The 12,030-nt window shown below is 31.8% G+C and overlaps 2 protein-coding genes across 7 annotated transcripts; both read right to left on the bottom strand.

Annotated features, from left to right (window-relative positions):
• Positions 1 to 1,600: 1,600 nt before the first annotated feature.
• Positions 1,601 to 5,805, bottom strand: LOC105142030 (tetratricopeptide repeat (TPR)-containing protein). 6 transcript variants are annotated; one of them, XR_845496.1, is made up of 6 exons: positions 5,169 to 5,801; positions 5,052 to 5,101; positions 4,880 to 4,967; positions 4,266 to 4,382; positions 2,641 to 2,769; positions 1,601 to 1,807 (listed from the first exon to the last, which is right to left on the bottom strand). XR_845496.1 is itself a non-coding variant. In XM_011049477.1 (5 exons), the coding sequence occupies exons 1-5, from the start codon at positions 5,688 to 5,690 to the stop codon at positions 2,704 to 2,706; spliced, it is 843 nt and encodes a 280-aa protein (XP_011047779.1). In that variant the 5' UTR covers positions 5,691 to 5,801; the 3' UTR covers positions 2,370 to 2,703. The 6 variants fall into 6 exon arrangements, 2 of the variants coding, with proteins under 2 accessions (XP_011047779.1, XP_011047780.1); XR_845495.1 differs by having other exon boundaries at positions 1,601 to 1,847; XR_845494.1 differs by having other exon boundaries at positions 1,601 to 1,864.
• Positions 5,806 to 8,212: 2,407 nt separating this feature from the next.
• On the bottom strand, positions 8,213 to 10,356 carry LOC105142031 (transcription factor BTF3 homolog 4). Its single transcript, XM_011049479.1, has 6 exons — positions 10,250 to 10,356; positions 9,621 to 9,688; positions 9,058 to 9,206; positions 8,903 to 8,959; positions 8,649 to 8,687; positions 8,213 to 8,551 (listed from the first exon to the last, which is right to left on the bottom strand). The coding sequence occupies exons 2-6, from the start codon at positions 9,686 to 9,688 to the stop codon at positions 8,373 to 8,375; spliced, it is 492 nt and encodes a 163-aa protein (XP_011047781.1). The 5' UTR covers positions 10,250 to 10,356; the 3' UTR covers positions 8,213 to 8,372.
• Between the last annotated feature and the right edge of the window lie 1,674 nt (positions 10,357 to 12,030).

A 12,030-nucleotide genomic window follows, 5' to 3' on the forward strand; every position in this document is an offset into this window, starting at 1 on the left:
TAAAAAAATGTAAATAAATCTAAGAATAAAAATATAATTTGAATCCTTTAAATAACCTGAAATTGAAATTTTTATATGAAAGAATAGGATTACGATCCTCTCATATCATTAGTCTCGAATTCAATGAATTGAATTAGGTAAGACAAATAAAATATAAGGACTAGAATTGTTATCATTTTTATCATGCATTAAAGTCTATTTATTCAATTTGAACTCAATGATTTAAATTTAAATAACTTGACAAAATAAAACACAAGTTACCAATTTATTTTGTTTTGAATTCAATGATTTGGATTAAGAGAAGAATAAAATAATAAAAAGTAATTTATTGTCATTTTTATTATGCATTTAATCATTCCCATATAAATTAAATTTAAAATATTTAGATTTAACAATGTAATCAATCTTACAAAATAACTTCTTTTCTAATTTAAATTAGCCTCAAATTGAATACTCATCCAATAACATTTTCAAATTTAAATGGTTTAGATCACATAATTCCACATAATGTTCATGAGATGATTTTTAAAACTTGATTTTATTTTTTATGCAGCCAGGATCAATCAAACTATGAACAAGTTTGGACTGGTGCCTAACTGGATCGCTTCCACTCCTCTGAAAGAAAATTGATTCGTATATTTTAGGGTTTCAAAGCACGAATCGCGCCTCTCCCTTTCCTTCATCTAATAAAACATGGGATCTACTCTGTTAAACGAAGGCCATCTTGCATTTTCAAGACAAAACTTTAATCCGTCGCATCCATGGGATGATATTATCATCCTCATCTGCCTTCTATTTTTTTATTATTATTATTAATGTAAATATCTAGGTTAATTTACGTGATTCTCAATTAATTTCATGAGCATTAAAATTAACAGTTATATATGTTATAATAGCTCTCAAATTTATGAAACTCAAAGTCAGTTTTGAAAGTAAACTCAAAGCTTAACTAATTCAACTACACCCCCTGTTCATCTCATATTGATATAATGATAGGTTGCCAGTTTCGTATAAATATAGCTCTTAAACCTCACAAACATTTTCCTCTGTTTTCTTTCCAATCACTGCTCCACCTCACATGTTCTCGAGCCTGGATCTACTCTTCACAGTATCTTCCACATCTAATCCTTCAATAAATCGACAGTCATCTTACTAGCAGCCTCATGAATTGCTTGCTCTATGGTATTTGTGGGTCATGCCAGGCTTATTTTGACCAGCATACGAACATTTTCTTACATTATGCAACCAAGGATGTTGGGGATGCAAGCAATATTCCTCGTAGTTTTAATATCAGAAAGTGTGCTATGCCGATCACTCTATGTCTGGACATCTGGTCTAGTTGGTATGAAAGAGAGAGCAATGGCTGGATGCTGATTCCCCACCAAGGTCCAGAGAAAAGAGTTTCACAGGAGTAACACCCTTCATAATTAGAATGCACCAGACGTTTACATGCATATATGATGTCCAAACATGAAGGAAAGTATTTCCAAGCTCAAACGGAAGCAATATCTTTTTTCCATGTTCTTTGGAGAATTCAAATGGAAAAAAACCTGAACTTTTAAATTCATTAAAAAAAAGGAAAGAAGAGAAGGAAGGAAGGAAGGAAGGAAACAGATAGGTCTTTTAAGTGTTGCATTCAATCAATAATGGTATTTTTCCATATACAAAGATTGTTCTCTGACAAATTTCAACCATGAAAGAGGCTTGCACGAAGCAATGCAAGTGAATTCGGATGCACAAAGCACTCCTCGTTAGTTGTGCGGTCATTCCAGTCCACTGCTTTTATGAGGCTGGAGATTTTGTTACACTGAAGAGAGGTTAGGAGTCACTCAGTCCTTGCGTGATTTCCGTGAAAGAAAATGACCTGAAGTTGAACTCCAGTTTACTTGCTTAGATAAGTAGTAATTTGTGTGCCTGTCTAAGATTTTCCATTTTGAAACAAAGCAAAAGAGTCTTGTACAGAGTTACAAGACATGCACACTATTTCCTTAACATTTCAAAGTGAACGAAACTGTAACATGTCTTTCTACATTCACTGATTCCCATACCATTAGCAATAACTTCCCAACCATTACATCAATATCTGGAACTACAAGCACTGTTCATAAATCCACCTTTCATTTTTAGTTGCTATCAAGGTCTCTGCTACAGAACCCAAATGCCTCCATCCCCGTGAGACAAGCAGCAACCCCCTAACAATAATAATTGATGCTCAAAGTATTTGTGGCATTGTGTGGTACAGTGTTTGCATCTTTGATCATGTGGTGGGGGAGGATGATTTAGTTATCTTGTAACGGACTCTACTTTATGTTAAGAAAAACAATAAATAGCTTGTAAACAAGATCATGTACATTATTTTAGAGTGAAAATTTATAAAGAAGAACGCATAGCTGTGTAATCCCCCATTTAATGAGATTGAAACTTCATGTGGTTTTATGTGCAGAGAGGTAATAAATCAGCCAAAATAAAATATAGTGTACATAAATCGTTGTGAATCCCATCTACACACCCAAATATATGATATAAATTTCCTATAAAATATAACCAGGCCTTAGAATTGTATAAACCTTATATTTCGTCTCAAGCTCTAAATGCAAAGAAACAAAATAGGGCAGACTTTCAAAAGCGAGAAAATCAAACCTGGATGCAGAGAACCTTCAAGACTTCAATCCCTCAGATTGTAATATGCATACACAGGTGGATTTATTCATGCTGATTGAGAGGCATATTTGCAGCAGTTAGCTTCTCGTTAAGCTTTTCCACCCGTTTCTGCCAGAGACAGAGAGAAAATATTGAAGATTTTTATTTTCCTTATCTATTTTTTTTCCTTGGGGAAACACACAGTGTTTGCAGTGCTAAATATGAGAAATTCCATCCCTAATATCAGTTGGTTCATACATGAATACCACTGTTTGCATATCAAGTCCCACATTCCAATATATATATATACTTATTTGGTAGTTATCAAACATAAATTCAAGCGCAAGTTCCCATTTCAAAACTTGTTAAAGTATGAAACTTCGATCCATGTCTGCAGCACCATAATAATATGCTGAAGGTGTCTTTCATATGCCAAGATAATATCTAATGGCTCATTAGTTCACATAATTTCTTTTCTCGGATATGTATTCTTACATCTAAGTGCATGGTAATTTATCAAGTTGCTCAATCTCACAAGCCAACATTGTGACACAGCATACCTTACAAACGTAATATATTTCTGGCACAAATGGCATTTTTTCGAGGTCCAGACTCTAGAAAATTTGTAAGGATGCTATCTAATTGTTTTCATACTCCTTGGTTAGTATCCCAAGACAAAAGTGACTAATACAGAATAGACAAAAACATGTTTGATTGAAAAGATACAGATGAAAACGTAAAATAAATTTGCCCTTGAGACAATTTTAGAGTGAAATAGGCCCTTTGTCTCCACTGTCTATGTCTTTTTTGTTCCAAGACAATAACCAAATGCAAGCTTAGAGGTTCATATTATTATTTTTTTTTTATTTCCTACTAACTTGTCAAGCCATTCCAGTTCAGATCTTGAGGACAATACTGTCTTCCAATTCAAAGTTATTCTAATGTTGCAACAGGTACAATTAATGACCATATAACAAAGTAAAAAAACAATTTGTTCATTCATTTTGCACTGAAACAGATTAAACTTCGTCTTTCTAGGGAATTTTAGGACTTCAAAATTGATTACTTTCCTTGAATTTGATGTAGTTAGAATGGATATTTTTATTTTAAGTTGGTTTATCTGAACAAGTGTAGCTACTGTTCTTGTGGTCATTATTAAGATAAAACAAGCACAAGGCGCATGCAAGATGAAAACAAACCAAAGAGACTGAACCAAGTGGAGCCTCATTTAATTTTACTTTTTCTACCAATAAAGTAATCAAAATAGTATGGTTTCATCTTCTAACTTTTATTTGTTCATAAAAATTTCATACAGGCAGGATCATAATTAACAATGTGATGCACCAAACTAAAATTTCAGGACATAATCTGATTGATGAAGAAAGAATCAGAAATTATCACATGGGAGGAGTGTTCCCATCAACGCAAACCATATTTGTTTTCTGGAATTCAAAGGTCTTGAAGTGAAATTTAGAAATTGAAAGATAAGGAAAGATCTACTCAGAGTTACTGCAGAAGCTGAGAAACAAGGTAGGAAAATTGAAGAAAATACAGCATGAAAAGCTGATCCTAAATACAGTTCTATAAAAATAAATATGAAAGAATCCCAAGAAATCGAAATATACCTTGAAAGATTTGGAACGACGAATAGATGGGTCTATCTGTAAACAAGTCAAATATGACTTCTCCGCTGCATCATATTCTTCCATGGCCATGAAAACATCACCTTCGCACATGTAAGCCTGCTTAATACGAATTCATAAATACATCCTAATGATAACTAAAAATACCAATCTCTGAAAATACATGGCTGAAGAGCCTTTTTTTTTTATTTACTATACCAATCATGAAAGCTATTCAAACAGCAATAATTACACTGGCAAGCGCAAGCAAAGTCACAGAGTTTTGCAGCCTGCATCTGCATAGTGCACGCAGAGCAAACTGCAAGAAACAAGACCCTGTGGCAAGAGACCTCCAGTATATCTTACTTCCATATTAAATATGAAGAATTGGATTATAACTTAGAGAGTGGAAAATGATTCCTAGTGGGTTTTTTCTTTATCCGGGCATCTTTGGGCTCTAGTGCATCATGGATTTTAGAATGGCTTCTTTAATTAAAAGCCATATCGATGTGATTTTTTAAATTTTGCTTTCCTATGCTTCTTCTTCAGTATAATTCTGCTTCGATTTCTCCATCAGTAAAATCAAATTTGATATGTTAACAAGTATTGTGACTCACCTCAAGATATCGAGGAGCTAATCTTAAAGCTTCTCTTGCATCTTCAAGAGCACCCAAATAGTTTCTCATTGCCAATCTTGCAAGCGACCTATGATGATGTAGGGAAAAAACTCAAAATTATTTTTCTGAACCAATCCTTTCAACTGTTAAAAAGAAAAGGAAATATAAAAACCTGTATTTATACATGATGTGGATACCACCAAATGGTTGAAGATCGATAGCCTGCACTCATCATTAACCCTAAATCATTCCCAAAATTAAATTAAATTAAAATTTTAAAATTTTATACCAGTGAGAGTAATTCCTCGGCCTTGGAGAAATTTGCAAGTTCGGATTCAGCCTGAGCTGTTTTTCTCAAAGCAAGTGCTTCCAAACTCTTACTTATATTTACATCGCTAACATTAGCAGCGGTAGCCATGAACTGTGCAGCTTTAGCAGCAGTACCGCAATGATTCACTATTATTCCTTGAGGCAAAAGGGCGACGTTTGGACCAGAGCCACAACGGCCTAAGCAGCCACTGGACTTGACGGTTATATCCGGAGGGGCTAAATCGGTGACGACTTCTAGAGTTTGAAATGAGCCTTGTTTACGGCATGTGCGGTTCGTGCAGACTCGGACTTCTTGCGTTTTTGCTGCTGCTGCTTTGGTGAGACGAGTACGGTGTCGTTTTGATATTCCTGGCGGTGTTGAGAGAGGTTTTTGATTGGTTGTTGTTGGTGGTGGTGGTGAAGGTGGAAACCAAAGAATGAATTGGTTAGAATTCGGTAAAAAGCTATGGGTTCCTTCTAGAACCACCGCCATCATCATCATCTCACTGAGTAGAGGACTGAGGCAGTGAACAGAACAGTGCAAGGATAACGGTTTTCTTAAAAACGAAAAACAGTTATTATTTAGTCCGTGGTTTTAACAAAATAATTTTAGTTAGTCCATTGGTTTTACAAACATTCCAATATCATCATCATAATGATTTTTTGCCCCCTGTTAGGTTGGGGGTGGATTAATTTTTTTTAATATAAAAAAAATATTCAAACAATGATAAAATAAAAAAATCTGAATTAATTTAATTAATCAAAATAAAATAAAGACTTTTAAGATAAACATGAGTAACTTAACTAACTAAAAAGATATCAATTTTACATCTTTTAAAATGAAGACTTTTAAGGTGGGGAAAAAAAAACCGAGCGCAGAGAAAAGAAATTATCACCGGAACTTCTCTAAACCCTTACAATTAACACGTCAATCCATCATGTAGAAATTAAAGCACGCTCGGTCAGTTATTAATATCAAGGCTCAGCCCAACAACTTTACTCGTGCAACCTCAACCTCGTCGTACTGGTAGAAAATCAAGGAGGCACGTGACCATCGACATGTCACCGTGATTTATTTGTTGTTTTTAAATTATAGGGGATAAAATGATTTTTTTACTTATATATATATATATATATATATATATATATAGAAAAATGACTTAGCTATCCCTTAAACCAAAGAAATTAAAACTAACATTCCAAGGCGTTTTTTTTCTCTATTTTATTTTCTCTCCCCCTATATTTTGGCACCTACCTATTTAAAAATTCAAAACAACTTTTTAATTTACAATTAACACGTCAATCCATCATGTAGAAATTAAAGCACGCTCGGTCAGTTATTAATATCAAGGCTCAGCCCAACAACTTTACTCGTGCAACCTCAACCTCGTCGTACTGGTAGAAAATCAAGGAGGCACGTGACCATCGACATGTCACCGTGATTTATTTGTTGTTTTTAAATTATAGGGGATAAAATGATTTTTTTACTTATATATATATATATATATATATATATATATAGTAAAATGACTTAGCTATCCCTTAAACCAAAGAAATTAAAACTAACATTCCAAGGCGTTTTTTTTCTCTATTTTATTTTCTCTCCCCCTATATTTTGGCACCTACCTATTTAAAAATTCAAAACAACTTTTTAATTTGCTATTCTTTTAGATTTAGTTTATATTCTTTTTTTTTACCTTTTTTTTAATAATTTATAAAATTATAATTATTTTTCAATTTAACCTCATTCAATTTTTTTCATCTTTCAAATCTAGTTTTTTATTTTTTTAATTACTATTTGTTTTATTTGAGATAATTTTAAAATTAATTTTTTAAATTATTATTTAATATTAAATTATTAAGAATTGAACTTTTTTACTGCATCTAGGTTTAGAATTTCAAAAGTTATGAATTTTAGAGATTAACCGAAATCAGGGAGATTTGTCTGAGTTTGCTTGATTTTTTTTTTTTATATTCGTATTTTTTTAATTTCATCATCAATCATTTACTTAATTAGAAATTGTGTTGTTATTTTTATTTATTTTCTTTCTGTAGAATTTCTCATAAATTTTGAAAATTAGCTTGGTTATTTTGATTCTTTTTATTTGTTTTTTTATTGAATTTACTTTGGAAATTCTTTAAAATTAATATTTATTTTTAAATTTTATTATTTAATATTAGATTGTTTAATTTTATTTTTTTTATAGTTGCATCCTTCAAAGTTGAAAGTTTTTGATATTAAACTTCATGATTTTCTTCAAAAAATTTTGTTTGTTTATCTCAATCTCATCATTTAGATCACATGTTTTATAAGTTAACTAAAATTGATTTTTTTTTAATTAAATACTTGTTATGTTTTTTTTTTTAGCATTAAGTTGTTTTAGAATTGAGTTTCGTAATTTTTTCAGTTTATTTTCTATTTAGTTATATTTTTTTCAATTTATTTTCTATTTAGCTATCTCATTCACATCATAAGAATCAAAATTGTGATTTTATTAGCTTATGAGTTGTTTTTTTAATTGATTTCTATTTTATTGTATCCCTCTCAGTTTGATTTTTTTGGAATTAAACTTTAAATATTTTTTTATGAACTTCAAACCTTTTTATTTGCTTAATACCTTGACTTATAAACATTTTTCTTTTTTTTTTCCATATAATTTGGTGGAATCCTACTTCATTATCTTTCTTTGTTTTGGTGACGATGTTCTTTTTTAATAGGTTTCAATGATTTTTTATATAAATTAGTTCATTGACTGTGTTACCTTTTATTCTATTATCTAATTAGGTTATACTTTTTAACTCAGCAAATCTAAAACCCAAATCGGTTTTTTTTAGCTTTTTTTTTAACCAATTAAAAAAGATTCCAGTCCATGACATAGCACAAGCCCACAAATGACTATAGCCCAAATTACAATGATCTAAACTTTTCTCCCTGACTTACTTCTTAACTACAATGATTCACGCATTGCCATGGCGATGGCGCTGGCATTCAATCAGGAAGCACAGACTTCGTAAGCAAATATCAATCACGAATTTCTGCAAAGCATAACGAATCGAAACTCTAACACAACAACCATAAAGAGTCACTGAGAACATAAGATTAAGATTGATGTTATTAGAAAAATGGGTAACACTTCAAAAACACAGGAAGTATATAAAATAGCACAAATCCTTCTAAATCTCTCTAAGAAGCAGCAGCTTTACCCTCCTCAGCTGCAGCTTCAAAGGTCTCCCCAGGCACAAGATCCGGGACATCATCATCATCATCCTGTGCTGCTGCATCTGCAGCGGTAGCACCTGCACCAGGTGCCTGCTTATGGATCTGCTCCGCCAATTTCTTCAGGTTGTCCAAGTTATCAGGACCTGCAGATAGAGAAACAGAAGAGTAGAAGATTGTTCAAGCATCAGTTAAACTTCATAGATGATTACATTTATAGGGAATAGATTCAAAAGTGCATACCTAAATGACTGAGAATCTGAGGAAGAATATCTTGCAATTCTGAAGAAAAAAAATCAGAACAAATTTGCATGTCAGATATCATTCAATAAGAAAGAGCAACTAACGAGTTGTAAACTTCCTTCAAGAAAACCAAACTCAACATGGCAAGTCCAAGAACATTTAACCACGAGGTATACAGATATGTTCCACCAATTAACAGACAAAAGATTTACTTTTCATTCCCAGGTTTTATACAGAAAGTCTTAGAGCCATACTCTTAGTTTGTGGAGCACCACTAACAACCCACGTGTTGGCAGCAATGGATGCTTGCACTGCAAAATTAAAACCAAAATAATAATCAGCTAGAAATTGACCAAGTGAATTTGGAAGATCTGAATATATCATGTCCATTTAAAGTAGTCAGCTTTACCTTTGGGATTTAGAAACTGGATAACAATGTCATCCTTGAATATGTTGACTTCCTCGATTGCAGGTATAGCATTCACTCCAATTCTCTTCAAGGTGCTCTGAAGCCTTTTATCATCTGTAGTAGTAGTCTTGTGGATAGCCTTCTTCTTCCTTCAGTTATAAGCATAGATTTAAAAGAAACTCATTCGAGGTAAACAACAGAAAAACACAGTAGCCATGATCTATATTTTCAGTAAGTTTAATTACTTAATAAAAACATGTTTGAATTACGCATAATGTCCGAATGCAGGAAACCCTCTACAGAACCATCCAGTGACCATTACTCAAACCAGCCAAAAGAAATAAAAAAATTCAAGTTGTGATTAGCATTAAAACGAAAATAAAACATGAGCACGATGCCACTTGGCTGACTATCTCATACAGGCAATTTCAAATAAAACAATTTCATTCTCCAATTTACAATTATTTTCATTTCTAAACTACTTGATGCAAACACAATATCACTTAGGTAATTGATAAATTCCAGTGAGAGCTGGATCAGTTGCGATGGAATAGTCTTCCCACCTTCTCACACTACCCTTTCCACCAGTGCGAACTGCAGTGGCCATCTTCATAAGCTTCTCCCGATCCATCTGCAAGAAAAGAATTTTACGCGCATTGGCCAATTAAAACCTGAACATGAAAACCCATGCAAGGAATTCGAAGAAAAACCATACTTAACAAGGACCAAACCACAGCAAGATTATATTTTGCCAGTATGTTCCATTCAGCGAATCATAACCTAACCTAAACCTAGTTAACCATCTTACTTCGGAGATACCACTCTCTAAATCCTCCAAAAGAACTGAAATTTTCGTACTTAACTCAAATATTGATATTTTAACTCCAAAACAAATCAAATTAATTACATCATGAGAAACAGAACACTTTCTTCATTAAACATCCTAAACAAAGATTTATAGTTTCTTTACTTATAGCCACAGAAAGCATGAAATCAAGCCCCACCCATCTCAACAAACAGAACCCATATAACCAAAAACTCGGAAAACAATAATACACTAGCATTAACTAGAAAGGAATAAAAAGATACAAAATTTAAACAAGATTAAAAAATTAGAATCCAACAAAAGAAAACAGCAAAACAATTAAAAGCAAGTGTAAAATAAATGAATGAATCTAGGGTTTTTGTTTACCTTGGTTAGTTTAGTGGGTTTTGGGAGATAAGGAACAGTGTTTTTTAAGCTCTTTATAGGCGGCGCTAAGAGGGGTGACCTTTTTATTTGTGATGTATTTGAGCCTCTTTAAAGAGGATTACTTTAGCAGATCTAACGGTTGTAATGCAATGGCTCTTTAGTGCTTTTCTACTCTCTGTCTCTGTAATTTTGCAGCGCCCGCTTCGCTCGCGTTTCGTTGTCGTTTCGAGTTTCGACCAGTTAAAATTGCATTTTTGGGTCAACAGGTTTATTGCAGGGCCCGGTTAGTATCTGGCCCCAATACAGGTCCAGAGAACAATCACTGAAGTAATTGCTCTGCGCTTCACTGCGATTATAGCACTGGCATGTGTTTTTTTATTTTTAAGAAATATTTTTAAAAAAGTTTTGAATTTTTGAATTATTTTTTTGGATTTTTTTGATAGATTAATGTTAAAATAAGTTTTAAAAAATAAAAAAATATATATTATTTTAATATATTTAAAAAAATTAATTTAAAAAATAATTACTACTACAATTTCAAATACTATCTAAAAATATGAATAAATACCCACATATTTTACTAATATATTTTTTTATTTATATATAAAATTTTAATTTTAATATAAATGATTTCTTTTAATGTTAGGATTTTAATCGTTTTAAGTTAATCCAATTTAATCTCACAAATAAATAACTTAAGTTATAGATTCAACTCCACTTAATAATATTAATTTTTAAAATATTTTTTATTTTACTAAATTATATTAAAAATATACACCATTAGAAAAATAACAGCATAACATTTAAAATAATAATAATTATAATAGATTGCTAATATTACAAAAAGAAAAATAAATTAAAAATTAAGCACGGCACCTGAGAGCGAGCACTGTCATGGCATCTAAAGAGAACGCCATACCCCAATATTATTTAATAGAATAATATTTAAAATATATTATTGATTGTAAGAATTTAATAAATTATTAATATTTTAAATAAATTAAATTTTTAAAAAAAATGAATAAACAAAAACAAAAAAGTCAGATATACGGGCGTAACCTAAATTAAAAAACCCAAGTGTGTTTCGGCCTTAAAACTCAGGGCACGAATGTGCTTTTTTTTTTTAATTATTATTATTTTCCTTAGGAGTGATCATGTGCTCGCATCCCATTTTCTTATTAAGCAAGCAATAGGCTGCTTGAGCCTTGAGGTGACAGAGCCGTTGTTTCTAGGGTTTGGCCACTATTAGGTGCTTAAAAACTTAAACAGGGGACTTTTCGGCCTAAAATTTTATTTTCACTCAAAACACTTTAAAAAACATTTGTTGTTCCACCTATTTCTAAAGACAAAATTACTTGTCGAATTTTACTTGTCAAATAAATTTTTTTAACACCTTAATCACTTTGATTACTGTAATCTTAACAACAAATCAATTTTATTATTATTATTATAGTTATTTATCCATGACTTTCTATTTTTTAAAACTCAAGCACGGAAAATAATTTTTAATTTCTTCATATTAAATTTATAATTTTTTTATAATAATAATATTTTTTCTTAGATATCATGTCTCGGCCAAACCCAAATTATTTAAATTTGACACACCAGCTGAACCTAATTAACTTGGGACTAGCACTCCAGTTGGACTCAAGTTACATGGATTTGGCTTAATTGTTAGATCCAAATTACTTTGGTCATACGTACTAACCAACCCAAATTACTTGAGTTTGGCACCTAAGTCAGCCCTATGTAACATGGATTAAGTGTCTTTGTCAAATCCA

Source organism: Populus euphratica, unplaced genomic scaffold (assembly GCF_000495115.2).
Source record: "Populus euphratica unplaced genomic scaffold, PopEup_1.0 scaffold193.1, whole genome shotgun sequence".
Lineage (NCBI taxonomy): Eukaryota > Viridiplantae > Streptophyta > Magnoliopsida > Malpighiales > Salicaceae > Populus > Populus euphratica.

Bases quoted from the DNA above. Each gene is read 5' to 3' on its own strand.
- LOC105142030 (XM_011049477.1), bottom strand. From the start codon at position 5,690: ATGATGATGATGGCGGTGGTTCTAGAAGGAACCCATAGCTTTTTACCG. The intron at 4,968-5,051 runs GTTTTTATATTT...ACATCATCATAG, and splicing joins CACATCATGTATAAATACAG to GTCGCTTGCAAGATTGGCAA. The intron at 2,770-4,265 runs GTATATTTCGAT...TGTCTCTGGCAG, and splicing joins GTCGTTCCAAATCTTTCAAG to AAACGGGTGGAAAAGCTTAA.
- LOC105142031 (XM_011049479.1), bottom strand. From the start codon at position 9,688: ATGGATCGGGAGAAGCTTATGAAGATGGCCACTGCAGTTCGCACTGGT. The intron at 8,688-8,902 runs GTATGGCTCTAA...TTTTTTCTTCAG, and splicing joins TGGTGCTCCACAAACTAAGA to AATTGCAAGATATTCTTCCT. The intron at 8,552-8,648 runs GTATGCACTTTT...CTCTATCTGCAG, and splicing joins TCAGATTCTCAGTCATTTAG to GTCCTGATAACTTGGACAAC.